Source organism: Giraffa tippelskirchi, chromosome 13, assembly GCF_054371585.1.
Source record: "Giraffa tippelskirchi isolate mGirTip1 chromosome 13, T2T-mGirTip1v1.2.pri, whole genome shotgun sequence".
NCBI lineage: Eukaryota > Metazoa > Chordata > Mammalia > Artiodactyla > Giraffidae > Giraffa > Giraffa tippelskirchi.
This window is the reverse complement of record NC_137287.1, coordinates 7,629,501-7,647,136: the sequence shown is the minus strand read 5'-3', so window position 1 is coordinate 7,647,136 and position 17,636 is coordinate 7,629,501. Positions and strand designations below refer to the sequence as shown.

At 57.4% G+C, this 17,636-nt stretch overlaps 3 protein-coding genes and 1 long non-coding RNA gene across 8 annotated transcripts in view; 2 read left to right on the top strand and 2 right to left on the bottom strand.

The window, feature by feature from the left end:
- Window positions 1-694: 694 nt before the first annotated feature.
- On the bottom strand, window positions 695-4,511 carry LOC145532531 (uncharacterized). Its single transcript, XR_014073323.1, has 3 exons — window positions 4,351-4,511; window positions 2,385-2,741; window positions 695-1,328 (listed from the first exon to the last, which is right to left on the bottom strand). It is a non-coding gene; the product is annotated as an uncharacterized LOC145532531 (long non-coding RNA).
- On the top strand, window positions 2,526-6,892 carry POLR2J (RNA polymerase II subunit J). Of its 2 annotated transcripts, XM_081557831.1 has the most exons (4): window positions 2,526-2,648; window positions 3,936-4,025; window positions 5,913-6,087; window positions 6,714-6,892. In XM_081557831.1, the coding sequence occupies exons 1-4, from the start codon at window positions 2,596-2,598 to the stop codon at window positions 6,747-6,749; spliced, it is 354 nt and encodes a 117-aa protein (XP_081413957.1). In that variant the 5' UTR covers window positions 2,526-2,595; the 3' UTR covers window positions 6,750-6,892. The 2 variants fall into 2 exon arrangements, with proteins under 2 accessions (XP_081413957.1, XP_081413958.1); XM_081557832.1 differs by lacking the exon at window positions 3,936-4,025.
- Window positions 6,893-7,221: 329 nt separating this feature from the next.
- LRWD1 (leucine rich repeats and WD repeat domain containing 1) lies at window positions 7,222-13,596 on the bottom strand. Of its 2 annotated transcripts, none has more exons than XM_081557789.1 (15): window positions 13,417-13,596; window positions 12,701-12,935; window positions 12,488-12,604; window positions 11,943-12,080; window positions 11,602-11,706; window positions 11,219-11,338; window positions 11,011-11,128; window positions 10,730-10,839; window positions 10,340-10,547; window positions 9,789-9,861; window positions 9,556-9,696; window positions 8,107-8,189; window positions 7,763-7,918; window positions 7,569-7,681; window positions 7,222-7,488 (listed from the first exon to the last, which is right to left on the bottom strand). In XM_081557789.1, exons 1-15 carry the CDS (start codon window positions 13,494-13,496, stop codon window positions 7,342-7,344), a joined length of 1,944 nt encoding a protein of 647 aa, XP_081413915.1. In that variant the 5' UTR covers window positions 13,497-13,596; the 3' UTR covers window positions 7,222-7,341. The 2 variants fall into 2 exon arrangements, with proteins under 2 accessions (XP_081413915.1, XP_081413916.1); XM_081557790.1 differs by having other exon boundaries at window positions 11,026-11,128.
- Window positions 13,597-13,691: 95 nt separating this feature from the next.
- The window catches only part of ALKBH4 (alkB homolog 4, lysine demethylase), a 44,354-nt gene continuing 40,409 nt past the window's right edge, over window positions 13,692-17,636 (top strand). For all 3 annotated transcript variants that reach the window (XR_014073316.1, XR_014073317.1, XM_081557813.1), the window contains exons 1-2: window positions 13,692-13,839; window positions 16,732-16,929. Coding sequence is in view for 1 of the 3 variants with exons in the window: in XM_081557813.1 (XP_081413939.1) it covers window positions 13,717-13,839; window positions 16,732-16,929 (321 nt within the window). In the remaining 2 variants the exon portion in view is untranslated. The remainder of the gene's footprint in view (window positions 13,840-16,731; window positions 16,930-17,636) is intronic.

Below are 17,636 nucleotides of genomic sequence, written 5' to 3'. Positions count from 1 at the left end.
TCAGAGTCTTAACTACCGGTACCACTAGGGAAGTTCCAGAACTGCAGATTTTAACTGCATACACACACATAGCCACGCACTGGCAACAGTGGCCACCCTCTCCACCAATGGATCTGATGTGGGCGTGGTCACTGCCACCCTTTCCTCCAATGAATCTGATGTGGGTGTGGTCACTGCCACCCTCTCCTCCAATGGATCTGACGTGGGCGTGGCCACTAGAGCCACCTCTCCCCTGAGTACCCACCGGGCTAGGTTCTCCTCTCAGGTTCAGAGCAGAGCTCCTTACAGTCCAGGAGGCTACATTCTTGTTGGAAGCCTCCTAGAAAAAGGAGACAGAAGAGACTCCTTCCTGCCGTCAAGTCCAGGCTGTCCTAGAGGTCACCCCCTCACCTGCTCAGGTGATTCTGCACCGCTCCCCTGGGATCGCCAGGCCTGTTATTCACCCGCCCCCGAGATGTCTTGAGAGTCTGATTGAGCCCTCAGACAGAGGCCTGCAGCCCTGGGGCTGGCATTCCGTATAAAGCAGACACCCTGGGAAGCCCTGAGTGGGCCTAGCTCATGTGGGATGTGCATTTCTTCATCCTCTGGGCCAATCCCATAGGAAATCTGGGCAAATTCCCACCGACCTCCTCTTGGGAAACTCCTGTCAAAATATAATTTTCAAACACGTTGAAAAATGACTCAGACAAATATAGAATGAACACGTAATAAAGATTTATTACACTTCAAGGAGGAAACGAGTGTTGAACAAAGCTGGTTCACAGACTATTTTGAGAAGCTGGGAAATGTTAGATTAAGATGGTGATATCAGATACAAAACTAGTGGATGAAGTTTTGTTCTGTATAACTTCTGTGTCTGGGCTCTAATTGAATAATAAATATCAAAGTCAAACACGGGTTCATTCCCCAAGATTAGGAATTGCCAGATGTTTTCCTGTAAAGGCCCAGGCATGCAGGTTTTTTTCACGATTATACTTGTAGCACAAAAGCAACCACAGGCAATGAGGAAACCGGTGGGCACGGCGTATTCCACTGAAACTGTCAACTTAAGAAATAGTCACAACCTAAAAGACTCTCGGCCTGGAGAGTCAGGTTGGTGTGGGCCTCCAGCAAATGACATTTTCTCACCCCAGGTCTCAAGCTCAAGTAGGAAATAGTCCTTCCCAGGAAGTGGTGGGGGAAGCTCCAGATTTCCATGGGGGCTCCACAGCTGTGATCCAGACCTGAAGAAGCAGCTGGGGAGCTGGTACAGCTCCAGTAGCTAATCTGAGACCTTGGCCCCTGTTGCTTCAAACTGCTCAGGTAGGACTTTTATTCTAAGCTGTAGTCTGCAAAATATCAACCAACCAAAACTGACTCATACCCTTATCCTTTCAAGTTCCTGTCACAACTATGTTGACTCAAAACAGAAATACACAACCCAGAAGTTGGAAGTTACGTTTGATTTTTTTTTTTTTTGGCTGCCCCACGTGCCTTGTAGGATCCTAGGTCCCCAACTGGGGATTGAATTGGGCCTCAGCAGCAGTGACAGTGCTGAGTCCTAACCACTGGATAGCCATGGTATTCTGTTTTATTGGGGATCCTACTGAGGACAGTAGCCTGGGAGACAGCCTTTCAGATCGCTGTGAGGAACTGTTCCAAAGAAGTATGGTAGGAGCCAGGATATATAGGCGAGTTTGTTTGTTTGTTTGTTTTGTTTTGTTTGCTGAAAAACAGAACACATGTAATCGAATATCAAAAGAACAGACATTCAAGGATTTCAGTGCTTTTCTTGGGAAGATGCAAGAATGTGGGCTCACTGAAATGATTTCTAGATATGCATCTTAACTATCTAGGGTCAGTATCCTGTTTTTCTGCATCCTGAATTCCCTCAGGGCGCACTGTCAGGGGCTGGTAACTTGATAGTGGGCAACCGTTCTTTGTTTACTGAAACGGCAGACAGCTCTTTTTTTTTGTCGCCACCTCTTTACACCTGCTTCCTCCCTAGCCCTCCCTCCCCTAACGAGAAACTCACTAGGCTACAAGCCCACCTGGAAAGCCAGTGACAACCCAGCCAGGGGTCCTGTAGCCCATCGCGTGGGCACGGGGATTTTTTTCATACACAACAGTCCAGCCCAGGGGAGGTTTCTTCCATCCCTTCGGGTCACACCTGCCCACTACCACAAGGCTTCCTTCTCCATTCAAGAGCCTGTGCTGTGTACTCCAAGGGCACATTTCCAAAGAGGGATAAAGGGACAAAGAGAGCAGAGGCAAATACCCCGCAGGCTTCCCGCTTAGCTTAGACAAGGGTGTCTGAGAACTGAAAGAGCACCCCTCAGCGTTCCCATCGAGCGCCAAGGTGCACCAGGGCCCGCTGGTGAGCGGAGAGGGGCTTCTAGACTCACGCATGCGCAGTCACCAGCCTCCCCCGGCGGCTTTTCTCACGCCTGCGCAGGATCCTCCAGGCCGATAGGGGGCAACAAACCGATCCTCACACGGGTTTGGCACTGCCGGCGTAATCCGGAAGCAGTCGCTGACCCGGAAGTGGTCGCTTGGTAGGGCTCTGGAGGCGGTGGTGGCTGCTGCAGCTGTTTTGGAGGTGGCCGCGACGCTAGGATGAACGCCCCTCCCGCCTTCGAGTCGTTCTTGCTCTTCGAGGGCGAGAAGAAGTAAGTAGAACCAGCCTGGGTCGGAGGGGTGGAGAGGGTCGCGGGCCCTCGACCGTCTACGCCCGCAGATTCTGGGGCTTCTCTGCCCGTCCACTGCGGGGAGACAGAAACAAGTTTTGCTCGAGCGTCTGCTCGCAGAGTGCTCCACACCCGTGTCTGCCAAACTTAAGACAGTCATGGGCGGTGGTGAGCCGCCCCACTTTGTAGATGAGGAAACCAAGGCTCAGAAAGGTTAAGTAACTCCCCCCAGGCGCGCAGAAATTGGCCGATCTGTATTCGAACCTAGGGTTTCTGGCTCCAAAGTCTTCCCACCCGCCACCGTTAGGCTCTTTGCTGCAGGCAGAGGACAGTCTGACGGCTGTCAGACTCACACCGGATCTTCCTTCTCCGGTGTAAAATCTCCAGTGACTCCTCATTGTCTACAGGTGAAGGCAAGTGCAGTCCAGTGCTCAGATAGCCTGCCTGGGGATCCCCTACTTAAGAACTATGTGTCTTTGGGCAAGTGACTTAATCTCCCTGAGAACCACTTTCCTTATCTGGGAAATGGGCTTATTAGTGTATTAAATCACAGTGTTTTCTCCTAGGGGAGGTTAAATTAGGTAATTTATGTGAAGTGCTTATCTAGGATTCAGCACAAAGAAGACCATCTTTTTGCTTTGTTTTGTTTTTTCTCCGCGCTGTGGTGGCATGGGGAATCTTTCCCGACCAGGGATGGAACCCACACCCCCTGCAGTGGAAGCATGGTCTCTTGACCACTGGTCTGCCAGGGAAGTCCCCGTAAAAGACCATTTTAAATGCTGGCTTTTCTTTCTTTTAACTGCCTGGTCTTAACTTCAAGGCTTTGCAGTCTAGCCCATAGCCCCTTGCCAGTCACTTCCGTCTCCCTTGAGAGCAGTGGTTCTCAACCCCGGGGGCCACTTTGCCCCGCCAGGGGACTTTGGCAGTGTCTGCAAATATTCCTGTTTTCTAGTGGGTAAAGGCCAGGACTACTGCTCCAGTGTACCAGACAGCCCCCTACAAAAAAATTTTCTGGCCTAAAGTATCAGTGGTGCCAAAGTTGAGAAGCTCTGCTCTGGGAAGAAGGATTAATTCAGAGTAGGTGAGGGTCCTGCAGAACCAGGTGTGGCTGAGTTTGGGCTTCTCTGAGTCAGAGAGGTTTGTATGGAATGAAGAGATAGGGAAAGGCTCTCAGGAGGAGGTAGGGCCTAAGCTTGCCTTGGAGGACAGGGTTTAGACTCCAGGGAGGAAACCTCCTGCCCCCAATCTGTTGCCTCTGCCTCTTCCTAGGATCACCATCAACAAGGACACCAAAGTACCCAATGCCTGTTTGTTCACCATCAACAAGGAAGACCACACACTAGGAAACATCATTAAATCGTAAGTTCCAAGTCAGTGGCCTTTGGGGGTTGTGTTTCTTTAAATATTTATTCACTTGGCTGCGCCGGGTCTTAGGCGCGGCACATAGGATCTTTAGTGATCTCTTAGTTGTATGTGGACTCCAGCTCCCCAGTCAGGGATCGAACCCACGCCCCCTGCATCGGGAGCATGGAGTCTTAGCCACGGGATGACCAGAGAAGTCCTGGGAGTTACATTTGATGGGCTTTTTGAGAGGCCAAACGTAAGTTCCAGAAGACATTCTCCAGGCTCTCTGAGCTCCAGGAAGTCCTAGGGGCTGGCTGTGGGAATTCACAGATCCCAGTACCTTTTCTTCCAAGTGACGGTGACCCCATATCTGGTCTTGCAGCCATTTCTCTGTGTTGGCTTAGTTATCTGACTAAAGGAATTAAATGCACAGTGAGCCACAGAAAAGGACACCCACTTGAGCATGGAGATGCGGTCAGGGTTGGCCACCCACCCTGTCACAAATAGTGACATCACTGACACCTGGCATTCCAAGACGTACGTGTCAGAGATTGTCAGTTAGTAGAATAAGGGAAGGAGGTGGGAGAGGGACTCTGTGGTCATCCGGTGTCCTGGTAGTTACCTGACACCTGGTATTTGTACCAGTGAACTCCTGGCCCAGTAGGTGGCCAGTGGTGGGATTGCCACTCTGGCCGAGAAACTTGTCTTTTCACTGCTGAAAAGTGCTGTCAGTGAAGCCAAGTCTTTCCCAGGTGTGCGTGTTTGAGGCTGCAGGCAGGAGGAGCCTGTTTATCTCCTGGTGTGAGTTGGGGCAGGGTTGCCCACCTTCTGTCTGGATAACTCCTGCCCAGTGCCATGCCAGGGGTGCTCCCAAGCTGTCCCCGGGGTCCTACTGTGCCCCCCACACCCCCGCCCGTGTGAGCCTAGTGTCCCCTCCTATGCCAGGCCCCACCCCTCCCTCGGTGCACAAACTTTTATTTAAAAAAATCATTTATTTATTTATTTTTGGCTATGCTGGGTCTTCATTGCTGCGCGGGCTACTCTCTAGTTGCGGTACAAGGGCTTCTCATTACAGTGGCTTCTCTTGTTGCAGAGCACAGGCAACCCGGGCTTCAGTGGCCGCGGCACATGGGCTTGGGCGTTGTGGCTCCCTGGCTCTGAGCACTGGCTCCACGGTTGTGGCGCACGGGCTGAGTTACCTGCTTAGTTACATGCGTGATCTTCCTGACCCAGGGATTGAATCCGTGTCTCTGGCGTTGGCAGGCAGATTCTTTACCGCTGAGCCACCAGGGGAGCCCCCCAGTGCTCACAGTTGACAGAGCTGCTCAGGAGGAAGCCTCCCGGTGCCCAGGACACAGGCTTCACTCCCCACAGCCTCATGGAGCAGGACCCCGTGTGTGCGGATGGCAGCTGCCAGCCCGCGTTGCCCAGAGGATTTCTGTTTCTGTTTCATTAAGTGCTCAGAGTCTAGGGCCTTCTCCACCTGCTGCCTTTATTTGCTCTTTTTTCTGGTTTACTGGACACTGGCTGGATTTTTCCTGCCTTGGGAGGTTTCTCTGGGGCTTTTGCAGGCTCCCTGCCATCCCCTGAGGGAGGAGGTGGCGGGAAACCCTGTTCACTAGGCAGGCTCGTTGACCCTCGTGCACGTGGGTGTGTGTACGGGAGGAGTCCCCACGGGCTGTGTCGTCTTCAAGTGTCTCTTTAACTCAAGATTTTTGCGGGGGCTGGGGTGGGGGTATGTGACCACAACACATACTCTTAAAGGTCAGGAGTAGCGACGTGTGCTTTCAGGCTACAAGCCAACAGGGAGACCTTTGGTTAGAAGGCCACAAAGGGGCCAGAGCCCCAAGTGCACGCGCCTCAGCACCCTGCCCCCCTCACCATGCTGTCCCTGTGTCTCAGGCAGCTGCTCAAGGACCCACAGGTGCTGTTCGCTGGCTACAAAGTCCCGCACCCCTTGGAGCACAAGATCATCATCCGGGTGCAGACCACACCGGACTACAGCCCCCAGGAGGCCTTCACCAACGCCATCACTGACCTCATCAGCGAGCTGTCCCTGCTGGAAGAGCGCTTCCGGGTGAGGCGCCGAGGAGCTGTTGTGGGGGGTGGGTTACCCGCAGACACCAGCCTGTACGCTCTCACCCAGGACGACCCCCAGGGGGTTGCCTCTGGCTTATTGGGGGGGGGGATGATGACCAAGCAGGGATGTCTGCCACAGCATCCAGCAAGTGTGGACTGAGGGGTTACGGAGCTGAGGCCTGGGACCTGCGCTCTGCATCCGGGGTGGGCCCTCCCCTGTGGTGCTGGCCCCCTGTGGTCGGTCTGTCCAGGGTGCAGCTCATTGTACCCTGGGGGTTCCAAATGGGTGTGGCTACACTTGTTTATTCGGGGGTCTTCAAAGTCTAGACATAATTGAGAGTGGGAAAGAGCCACAGCTTCCTGAGTTAACAGGAGACACCTCTGCTCCCCAACTCCCTCTTGCCCTAGGCAACAGGACCTGAGAGGCAGGGGAGTCAGGCGTGGGTGGGGCTGGCTCCAGGGTCCCTGGGGCACCTGCCCAGCACCCGAAACTGTGTGGGGCCCATTTGCTGCTTCTGTTCAGCTCACGGCTGTACTCTGGGGAAGGGCATGGTGGCGGTTTCCTGGCGGCCCTTGGTCAGGGAGGCTGGGGCTGAGTCTCCCAACTTTCTCGCTCCCCTGCAGGTGGCCATCAAAGACAAGCAAGAAGGTATCGAGTAGCTGGCTGCTCCCGGCCCTTCTCCAGGCCGACGAGAGCACTTTCTCCAGCTGTGAGCCACCCCCCCACCCCGCCCCCAGACACCGATGTGTCCTGTACATAGAGAGTCTGTTTTATTTTCCTAATAAAGTGTGGCCGGAAACGACCCATATGTGGGCTGAGCAGAGGTGACCTCACAGCAAACGGACTATCAGTTCAGTGGAGGTCGAGGACCTGTTCCGATGCCACTCGGGCCTCATCTCAGAGTGGACTGGCCCACAGACCCGATCTCTGTCTTGAGAGGGTGGCAGGAGCGAACTCATTCTGAACAAACCCTGGGAACCTGGGGCTGCCAGGTGCTATCTCAAGCAGAAGGGAACCAAAAACCCATGTGCTTCCAGGAGTCTCTGCTCTGGAAGCCTCAGCAGCAGGGCCGCCCGGCTGGCCTCACTCAGCACAGGGAGGGGCCCACAGACAGCTCTTCCCAGGCTTCTCTTACGAAGGGAGCGTTTAATAAAAAAAATCCACAGATATAAAGATCCCGTGACTACCCCCGAAGCTGAATAAGTTAAGTTGTCTCCCTGGTGCCCTGTGATGGGGGCGGTGCCCGCGTGCTCAGGGTTCGCCCCTTCTCCAGATGGCAACGATGTTGGAGTCGGTCAGCGCCGTGAGGTAGGTGAAGGTGGCGTTGGCCACCACCGTGTTCACCATCGTCCTGGTCACCGTCTGGCCCAGCGCCTGGGGCTGGGGCCACTTAAGGATCTGGGAGGCAGAGAGAGGGGGCTGAGGAACTGCTTCCTGAGCAGGGCCCCCAAGGCAGCACAGGCCCTCCGCGTGCCTACCTGTGTGGGGGCCTGCAGGGTGGCCTGTGGCGGGGAGCGCTGTGCCAGGAGGGGCCTGACGTCATAGATCCACACATTGCCCTGCTCGTCCCCGCAGAGCACAAGCCCCTTGTCTGTCAGGACAGAGATGGAGCCTTAGGTGGGGCAGAGCTCAGGGGGGTGACCGGGGGTGGGGGAGGAGGGGGGCCACTCACCAGGACAGGTGCTGAGGGAGAAATAGGCCAAGATGGTGGGCGACCACTGCAGCCGAGCCAGGACCACCACGGCCACCGTGGGCCGGCTGCCCCGGCCCCGCCACGTCTGGCTCCAGCTCCACAGGCAGATGGTGCCCAGGCTGCTCCCCTTGGAGGCTGACGGGAGGAGGAAGAGCTATGCCTGCTGGGGGGCCCTCTCCAGACACTTCCTGGTCCACGATGAGGGCCCCCTCAGAAGCCCTTGGACCTAAACCCCGCCCACAGAGAAGTCACCCCAGAAGGCCCGGCCAGGGCCCAGCAGGGTCCCAAGAAGCCAAACTGTCCCCAGAGCTGGGCTCACTCACCCACGACATCATCATTTACGAATGCCAGCCCGTCCACCCTCTGTCCTGATGCCTCGGAGAAGACGAACTCGACTTCACACACCCTGTGGGGCAGCGGAAGATACTGGTCAGCCCGGAAGGCTGCAGGAAGAGTCGCATATCTAAGAAGCTGGGCGCTCGTTCAGATCCTTGCTGGGCACTTCCTCAGGACCCCTGCTCCATCCAAGCCCTGGAAGGGGGAGCCAGCAGGTGGGGGTAGGGATGGGGGCACGGCCAGGAAGGGCTCTGAAGCCAGGCTGGGCCTCGGGCTCGGTGAGGTGAGCAGTTTGCCGGCCAAGACCAAGGGGCAGGTTTGGTCTGACCCCGAGAGCACTATGCAGAGTGGCGGCTGAGAGTGCAGGGTCACAGCGCTTGCACAGGCTCCCAGCAGAGTACCAACCCTAAGAGGCAGACACATCTGCGATGCGGGGAAGACATCACAGGACTTGGGGAGGAGGCAGACGAGGGTGGGCAGGGAGGGAGGAGGCAGGGGGCCGCCACCAACACCTGGCTGGACCACTGCCCAGTGGCAGTTGGTCTGTGCTGAGATGTTGCTTTAGTTTTCCGCCACCTGCCCTCAAATTCTCCCCAGGCTATTCCCTGCACTTAGGTTAAAATTCAGTACATCACCAGGGCCTGCAGGGCCAGTATCCCCTGGTCCAGGCAACCTCGCCCTTGCCTTCCCTCCAGTTTTCCAAGCTGTGGCTAGACCTCCCTGGTCAGCCAGCTCCCCCTGCCACTGGCCCTTTGCACTTCCCCCTGTGTGAAGACCCTCTCTCCCTCTGCCCACCTGACCCGTGGGGCTCATGAAGAGCACAGGCCTGAGGACATGTCCATCTGCCACTGGCCACCTCAGAGTCCCCTGAGACTCCTTGCTCCTCTCGGAGCACCTTATTTGTCGCTGACGTCAATCATGCCTTGGGTGGTTTTAATGTCTGTCTCTTCCACCAGGCTCTGGGACCCTCGAGGGCAGGGCTTCCCTGCCGAGCACCGCCTCAGCCGCCCAGGTGGTCCAGGAGCCACAAGCTTCAACCTGGCCTTCCCGGGGCCTCGTCCCGGCCCAGACACCATCCCCTTTGCCCTCCACTAGCCCTGGGGTGTGAGTTACTGTCCCCACTTTGCAGATGAAATCATGCTGGACAAGGGAAGGTCCCACGACTAGTGAGTGGCAGGACCCGGGCAGGTGATCACAGGTGTGAGGTGGTCACAGTCTGCGGTGCTGGGAGGTGTGATCTTTCCTTGAGAGATGAGCAGGAGGTGCGGACAGGCCAGCTCTGTGAAGAGGGCCCTGGAAACTGCCTCTGGGGCTGCCCAGGGCAGGGGGCATGGTGCAGGCACTACCCTGGCAGGTGTGCCTGGGGTCAGACCCGTGGACCTGGAGCTGCTCAGCTCTGAAGACGGGCTTTTGGGGCATCCCCTGCCCACGTTCACCTCCTCTTCTGGGGCTGGTCCAGCCGCACGTCCCAGCAGCAGCAGCCGCCCTCGCAGCCAGCCAGCAGGTAGGTGTCCGGGCAGGGGGCGACAGGGCAGAGGCGCAGGGGGGTGGAGGTGGTATCCAGTGTGAGCAGGTGGCTGCCAGCAGGTGAGAGGAGGGAAGGCGTGAGGCCACAGACTCCGGGGTGCACCCACCCCCCGTCCCGGGCTGTCCTGCCTCGCAGCATCACCTGGCCTGGAATTCATAGTCCTGGTTGGGTGTCCCGATGTCCCAGAGGATGATACGCTTGTCATAGGAGGCCGCTGGCGAGCGGACAGGAAGGAGAGAGGTGGCTCTGAGAAGGCCCTGCTCCCTCCTGCAGGCTGCATCCCGGGCGGAGACCAGGCTCCCAAGGCTGGGAGACAGGACTCCAGGGCCCCCGGTCCTTATCCTGCTTGAACCTAACGTGCCCCACACCAGGCAGCTATGCCTCAGATATCACCTCACCACACCCAGAGGGCTGGGGTACCCACCCAGATCACAGACACTGCCCTGGCTCTGAGAAACCTCCAAGGCCACAGGGCAGGTTGGGGGAACAAGATAGGATCCGAAGCCAGGTCAGCTGTCCCTGAAGCCTCGCACTTCCTGCTGCAGTCTGAGCTGACCTTGGCAGCCGGTGGACGTGAAGCCTGCCAGCTAGAGGCGCTCTGGACTGCCCCAGGGAGGAGCCCTGAGGTGCCAGGTTGCAGGAAGGACATAGGTACTGGGGGAGCCCTGGGGTGTGGGAGGAGGGGGTCTTACTGAAGAGGTGGGTCTCGTGGGTGGGGCTGAAGCAGAGGGTGGCGATGGCTTTCTTGTGGCCCCGGATGAGCCCGCAGCAGAAGCCAGCCTGCACGTGCAGCAGCCGGACCAGCCCACGCAGGCCCGCGGCCGCCAGCACATTCCAGCGCTTCTTGTGGCCGGCCTGTGTGACCACCGTCAGGGCTGTCCAGGCCACGGAGAAGAACTCCTGGGGAGGGGAGGGGAGCAGTCACCGAGGGGCAGAGCTACCTAGGAACCATGGCCCAGCACCAAAGACAAAGGCCACCTGATGAACAGGTGGCTCAGTGTGGCCCCTCAACCTCAACACTCCTGCCCCCAGGAGCCCAGGCTCTGCCCACCACCCCGAAGGAGCAAGGCACTGGCACTCACCTCGCCAGGTACCTTGTACTTGTGCAGCACAATGCCCGTCTGGCAGTCGATCACACACACGGCCTCCCCGCCACACGTGGCCACAGTCTGGGATGTGGCCTCTGCCTGCCCTGTTTGGGAGGTCGGTCTGGTGAAAATGTTTTAAGTTGGCCACAGCAGTCGCTCCTCCTGACCTTGATGACATTTTAAGCTCTCTGTCCTTTCCTGCTCCCCACCCTCCCAGGTAGCCCCTGTAGGTGGCACTCCCAGGGCCCCTGCCCAGTGGCCCTCAGCCAGCCTACCCCCCAAAGGTGTACCCTCATCCCAGGCCGGCTCGAAGGCGCAGGCCCAGAGCTGGGTTTTCAGGTCGCTGGGGCTGTTGTTCTTGCTGTGGCATTGCAGGAAGTGCAGAGGCTCCAGCTGCAGGACAAGGGTGGGGACAGAGGGCGGTCATGGCTGCCCCTGCCCTCTCCCCCGCCTCGCGCCTCCCTGCCACCATGCGGGGCTCACCTGGCTGCTGTCAGAGCCCACAAGGCTGTCCACTGGGGCCAACGGGGAGGTGCACACCCGCTTCTGAGGGGAGAGGCTGAGTGGGGTGTCACCCGGCCGCCTCAAAGCCACCTGCCTGGCCTGTGGAGGAGGGTGCAGGGGCAGGCTGAGGCGTGGTGACCGGGCACCCATCTGCCCAGGGCTTGCTTCCTCCCCATCACAGACTGAACTTCACCCTCCTGAAGTATGGCAGGCAAGGGGTACCAGAGTCAGAGGGAACCCGCTCAAGCACAGGAGACCATCTCCTGGGCACATCTCAAGGACTTCCGCTTCCCTAATGCCTCCTGAGGCAGGTAGGGCCAAGGCAGGCCCAGGGAGCCAGGGAGCCCCACGGAACCACTCACCCTGGGCTCCTGGGTAGCTGTGGCTTTGTCGGACCCTTCTGGCGTGTCTGCCTCACACATGTGGGTTCCACCAGAGGCCACCAGCTCCTCAGAGATCATCCGCACCTGGGTGGGAGCAGGCCGTCAGGAAGCTGGGCACAGTCCCAGGGCCTCCAGCCCCTCCCAAACAGCCAGTCAGATCTGGAAAAGGGTCTTTTCAGCCCCCAGGGCCACCTTCCCTGACCTGCCCTACTCCCCATGTCCTCTTGTGGCTAGAGACCTCCAGGGCGGCTCAGGCTGTGGGAGCCAGGGAGGAAGGAGCTGGGAGAACCGACTCGCAGCACAGTGGCGTGAGGGCATACCCGCCACTGGGTGAATTCTCTGAGGGACGTGGGCCCGTAGCGGATGTTCCTGACAGCTGACTTCACAAAGTCTGCCTGGGCCTCTGCCTGCTCCTCTGGGCTAAGTGCGGCCATGAACTTCTTCCAGTGAGCTGTGACCTGGCAAGAGAGGGACCCGGTTCAGGCTCAGGCCGCCCCAGCTTTCCTGGATCTTCCGTGGCACCTCTGTCTCTAATGATCAGAGGTGTCGACCTCATCGCCTCCAGGAAGCCTCCAGGAACCACAGCCCTCTCGGTTGCAAGCTGCACAAACCCAAGCGACCCACAGGGAGAAACGGCCCCTGAAGGGAGAAGCTGGCCCAGTGTAGCATCACCGTGAAAATGTCTCAACGTCCCCTGCTTGTACAAGAACAAGAGGCCAAGCACCACAGCCAAGCTCAGAGCCATGGGTCAGGCTAGGGTCTCAGGGCCACTGTAGCTCGTCTCCTCCAAATACCCCATTCTGTCACTCACTCCTCAAGGCTCTCCACAGCTCCCGAGTACCAGGGACACCTCCCGGTTCCTTACCCTGGTGGTCAGCTCCCGGTTCAGGTTCTCCGCCTTAGAGCGAGTGGTGGAAGCATCCTTGCCGTTGAGCTTACGGAGCTCGGGCAGGAGGAAGGTGACTTTCAGGCTGTCGCTGACCTGGGGGATGAGGGAACAGCGGCTCGGGGTTGTGCCCAGTCTGTGGCTGAGCCCCAGCCCATCGAGTGCCTGGGGCTGCTGCGGGCACCCACTTACTGTCAGGAAGGGGTTGCCCTCCAGGCCGAGCTCCTCGAGCTGCGGGAACTGGCAGAGGGGGGTGACGTCGCTCAGCTGGTTGTTGGCGCAGTGGAGGACGTGCAGGTGGGGCAGGCCCAGCTCGGCGGGCAGCGTTTCCAGTTGGTTGTCAGAGAGGTCCAGCTCTTGCAGGTGCTTCAAGCGACTCAGGAGCTTGAGGTCCAAGTCCTCTGAGAGTAGATTCAGCCCTGACAGGCTGGGGTAAGGCCCAGACAGGGCGGGCTCAGGGGGCAGGCCCACTGACTTCCCACCCCACACCCACAGCAGCCCAGGTGCCTCCGATGGCTTTTCTCTTGATACTTCTTGTTGCTTGTGCAACATCCCCTTCATTTATAACTACTTTAGAACTTGAGGCAGCTGGCTACCTCCAAGAGGCTTTTTCCTGATCCTCTAGGGGGGGCTCTCTGAGCTCCCCTGTAACTCTCTCAACAGGTTGCTCCATATTTTTTCTGCAAGACTGTCTCCCTAGCAGCCCAGGCCCTCTTCTGGAGCAACGCCGCTCCAGAACATCCCCACCCGACCCATCTCATAACGAGAGGACGGCATTTCGCCCGAGTGTTTAAAGACTCGGGGTGATAACGGGGCCGGGAAGGGGAGAGAGAAAAGATTCCAGGCTTTCTTTTCGATTGCCCATCGACCCAGACCCTGGTGGCGGGCAGTGTGGCCCCGGCCCTTACTCCAAGCTCCGGATCTTCCCCAGCCGGTCGCTCTTGGGTCGCCCCCGTTGGATCAGCAGCCGCGTCGAGAGGGCGGCCATGGTGAGGAGGCGCGGGCCGCGGGCTCCCAGACGGCAGCAAGAGAATCCGATGCTGGCGCCAGCGTTTGCCTCAGTCCAGGAGGTGGCGCCGCGCGAATCCGTCCGCGGCGGCGACCACCGGAAGGAAGCGGCCCCGCGATCCCCGCGCCGTGCGTGCGGACTACAACTCCCAGCGGCCCCCGCGGCCCCGCACTTGCGCCTTGTCTGCCGGGACGCCGCCATGGCGGCCGCGGCGGTGGCGCCTCTCGAGGTCCTTCGGGAATGCGGCTGCAAGGGTATCAGGACCTGTCTGATCTGCGAGCGGCAGCGCGGAGGTGACCTTTCCTGGCAGCACCCTTCACAGGTGAGGGTTGGGAGAGTGACCGCGCCCACAACTCCATTCTTCGTGTGGGGAAACGGAGGCCCAAGTTGGCCCTGAAGACAGGTTCCGGATCAGACCGTGTCAGCGGCCCTGACGATGGGGGCGTTGCGAGGTGAAGAGATGAGAGATTTGAGGAGCAGGCTTGGAGTGGAGAAGGGGTTGGGACGTCGGTGCAGTGCGACCGCGACTCACCTATGGAACTTGGGGGTAGTCTGATAGCAGACGTAGCTGGGAACCTCACCTGCCCGTGGGAAGACGGCAGGGAGAGAGCAGAGGGTGCCGAAGCTAGGGGCAAAGGGTCCCGGAAGGCATTGGACAGAAATGAGATTCGTTAGTCCTACGAATTAACAAAGAAGGACTCAGAGACTCCTAGCGGAGCAAGGGCCTTCCAGCTGGGGAACTGTTTGGGCCGAGGCCTGGGGAAGGTGGGTGATGCGTCAGGTGAGGGAGATGAGGCCGGTGGGGCCTGACCACGGAAGGCAGGCTGGGCTCCTCTTGAGGGCCATGGTGAGCTCGTGGGGGTTTTAAAGGTAAAATCACATGTGAACTTTAGAAAGTTCCTCTGAAGGGAAGGAGTGGATAAGAAGGAAAGGGGGCTGGGAAGCCAGTGAAGAAACTGTCTCGGTGTCCCTGATAGAAGCTCAGAAGGTCCTGTGAAAAACAGTGGCAGTTCCTCAGAAAATTAAAAGTAGAGCTTCCATATGACCCAGCAATCCCACTTCTGGATATGGACCCACAAGAATTGAAAGCAGTCTCGTGAAGACATATCTGTACACCCATGTTTATAGCAGAGTTACTCAGAATAGTTAAAAGGTAGAAGCAACCCAGGTGTCCATGGACAGATGAAACGATGAACAAAATGCAGCCCATCCATACAACGGACTATTGTTCAGTCGGAGACAAGAAGAAAGGAAAGTCTGGCACGTGCTACAACACGAATGAACCCGAGAACGTTATGCTGAATGAAATAAGGCAGTCACAAGGCATACTGTATGATTCCACTCAGGTAGAGCATCTAAAGTAGTCAGAGTCACAGCTACAGGAAGGAGAGTGGTGGGTCCGGTGGCTGGGGGGAAGGAGAAGGGGATGTGTTGTTTAACGGACAGACTTTCTTTTTTTTTTAAACTTTTTATTTTGTATTGAAGTATAGCTGATTAACAATGTTGTGATAGTTTCAGGTGGAGAGAGAAGGGACTCAGTTATACATATACATGTGTCCATTCTCCCCCAAACTCCCCTCCCATCCAGGCTGCACATAACATTGAGCAGAGTTCCCTGTGCTATACAGGAGGACCTCATTGGTTTTACATGTAGTAGTGTGTGCATGTCCATCCCAAACTCCCTAACTGTCCCCCTACCCCATCCTTACACCACCACCCCCACCCTGCCCAGGCAACCGCAAGTTCATTCTCTAAGATAACAGGTGGACTTTTGCTAGATGAGAAAGTTCTAGAAATTGGTTGCATGACAGTGTGATATACTCAACACTGAACTGTGTATGGTTGAGGATCAGTCTTAGGTATAAAATATACGTGGTTGTATGTATTTCACCACAATTGCTTTCTTTAAAAAAAAACAAAAAAGAGATTTTCAGACCTCGCCAGAGGTCTGAACTGTGCTCATGGCCGAGGGTGTGGAGGTTCCCGGCACTGCAGCAGGTAGCATCTTCCCAACCTGATGCCTGAGGAACAAGTGAAATGTACAGGAGGAGTCCTGACTTTCTGTGTGTCCCGCGTGAGGTGCCAGGAGGGAGACGCAGTGGTTCAGAGTTGGGGGCGCTGGCAGTGCCTCTAGAACATAAACGGGGAGGAGGCAGGGGGCACTAGGCAGGGAACACCTCTGACTGCCGCATAGATCTGACGAAGTCTTGGCTCACCCAACCAGAAGCTCCAGAGACTGTCTGGTAATTGGCCAGGCTCGAGCCGGGTCACTGGCCGGAGGCCCTGCCACAGGAGCTTGTCAGTCTGGTACTCCTCTAGGTGACTGGCAAGTTCTGCTCTTCTATTTTATTTATTTTTGGCTCTCCTGAGTCTTTATTGCTGTGTGGGCTTTTCTCTAGTTGTGGCGAGCAGGGGCTACTCTCTAGTTGCGGTGCACAGGCTTCTCATTGCAGTGGCTTCTCTTGTTGCGGAGGATGGGCTCTAGGGTGTGTGGGCTGCACTAGTTTCCTCTCACGGGCTCTCGAGCATGGGCTCAGGAGTTGTGGCGCACAGGCTTAGCTGCTCCACTGTGTGTGGGATCTTCTGGAATGAGAGATTGAACTCACATTTCCTGCAGGCGGATTCTTCATCACCGAGCCACCTGGGAAGCCCTCTGTCATTTTTTCGATGAGAAATTCAGGGAGCACCCATGGCTATGTCCGGGAGGCCCCAGAGGCACCTCCACTGCGGCCGGAAAGGGCTTCACCCTCTGGCCTCCCAGCACGTGCGCTTACTTCCTGGGCAGCCCGAGCCCTCAGCTTTAGGGGAGCAGGTTTCTTCAGCTCCCTGTCAGGGCCGTCTGGCTTCACACAGGCCTCACTTGCCTGGGGGAGGGGGACAGACAGTGCCCACGGTGACACAGGAACAGTGTGGCCTCGGAAGCTGCTCCCCAGCTGTGCAGCCTTGGGCTAGTTCCTTAACTTTGCTGAGCCTCAGTCACCTCACCTGCAAGGTGGAAGATGAAAGAATGGTCCTGTGTACTCTCTTCCCTTTTACAGATGAGAAAGTGAGCAAGGCGGGGGCTGGGCAGGGGTCCCACCTCCCTGCAGATGCCAGCTGCCCCCCAAAGTGCTGCCGGGGAGGGTGCACCATGGGGCGGGGCAGCTTCTCAGGGCGCATGTGCGGTGAGAGCCAGGGCTCCAGAGGCTCTGATACCCCTGTCTTTCTTTTGCAGAAAACACACCGGTTCATTTACTACCCTGACACCGGCTGGGCCGTGGGGGCTGAGGAGTCTGACTTTGAAGGCTGGGCCTTCCCCTTCCCGGGCGTGACCTTGATTGAGGACTTCGTGACCCCAGAGGAAGAAGCCGAGATGGTGCAGCTGATGGACCGCGACCCCTGGAAGCTCTCCCAGTCTGGGCGGAGGAAGCAGGTAGGCTGGGCCAGAGCTGGGTTGGGGGAGGAGGGCCGGGCCAGCCAGAGAGGGCAGTCACGCCGCAGGGCCCTGCCAGGCACCTGACCCTGGAGCCCCTGTGCTTATCTCCTTTTTCAGGCCTTCCTTTGCAGCCACCCGCCAGAGCCATTAGCGGACAAGCTGACCTAGGGCTGTGGGAGGGCAGGGCTGCTGAATGGGGCATGCTAGGGAAGGGCCTAGAGCATGGCCTGTTTACCTTCCTATGAGTTGGGGCTCAGAAGCAGACGGCCACCCAGCTCTCTCTGCCCTCTCCCCAACTGGCCTAGTGATGGTGACTCTCATGGCGTGCTGCTTGTTTTTAATTAATTAATTTAATTTAATCATTTATTTATTTTTGGCTGTGCTGGGTCTTCATTGCTGTGCAGGCTTTTCTCTAATTGCAGCAGGCAGGAGCTATTCCCTAGTTGCGGTGCGAGGGCTTCTTGCAGTGGCTTCTCTTGTTGCTCTAGGGGCTTCAGTACTTGCGGCTCCTGGGTTCTAGAGCATTAGGCTCAATAGTTCTGGCTTCGTTGCTCCAAGGCATGTGGGATCCTTCGGGATCAGGGGTTGAACCTGCATCTCCTGCATTAGCAGGCGGATTCTTTACCACTGAGCCCCCAGGGAAGCCCTGGGGAGTGCTTCTAAGAAGCTGCCAGATGCCCCTGCCCCCGTCTGCAGTTCTCCAG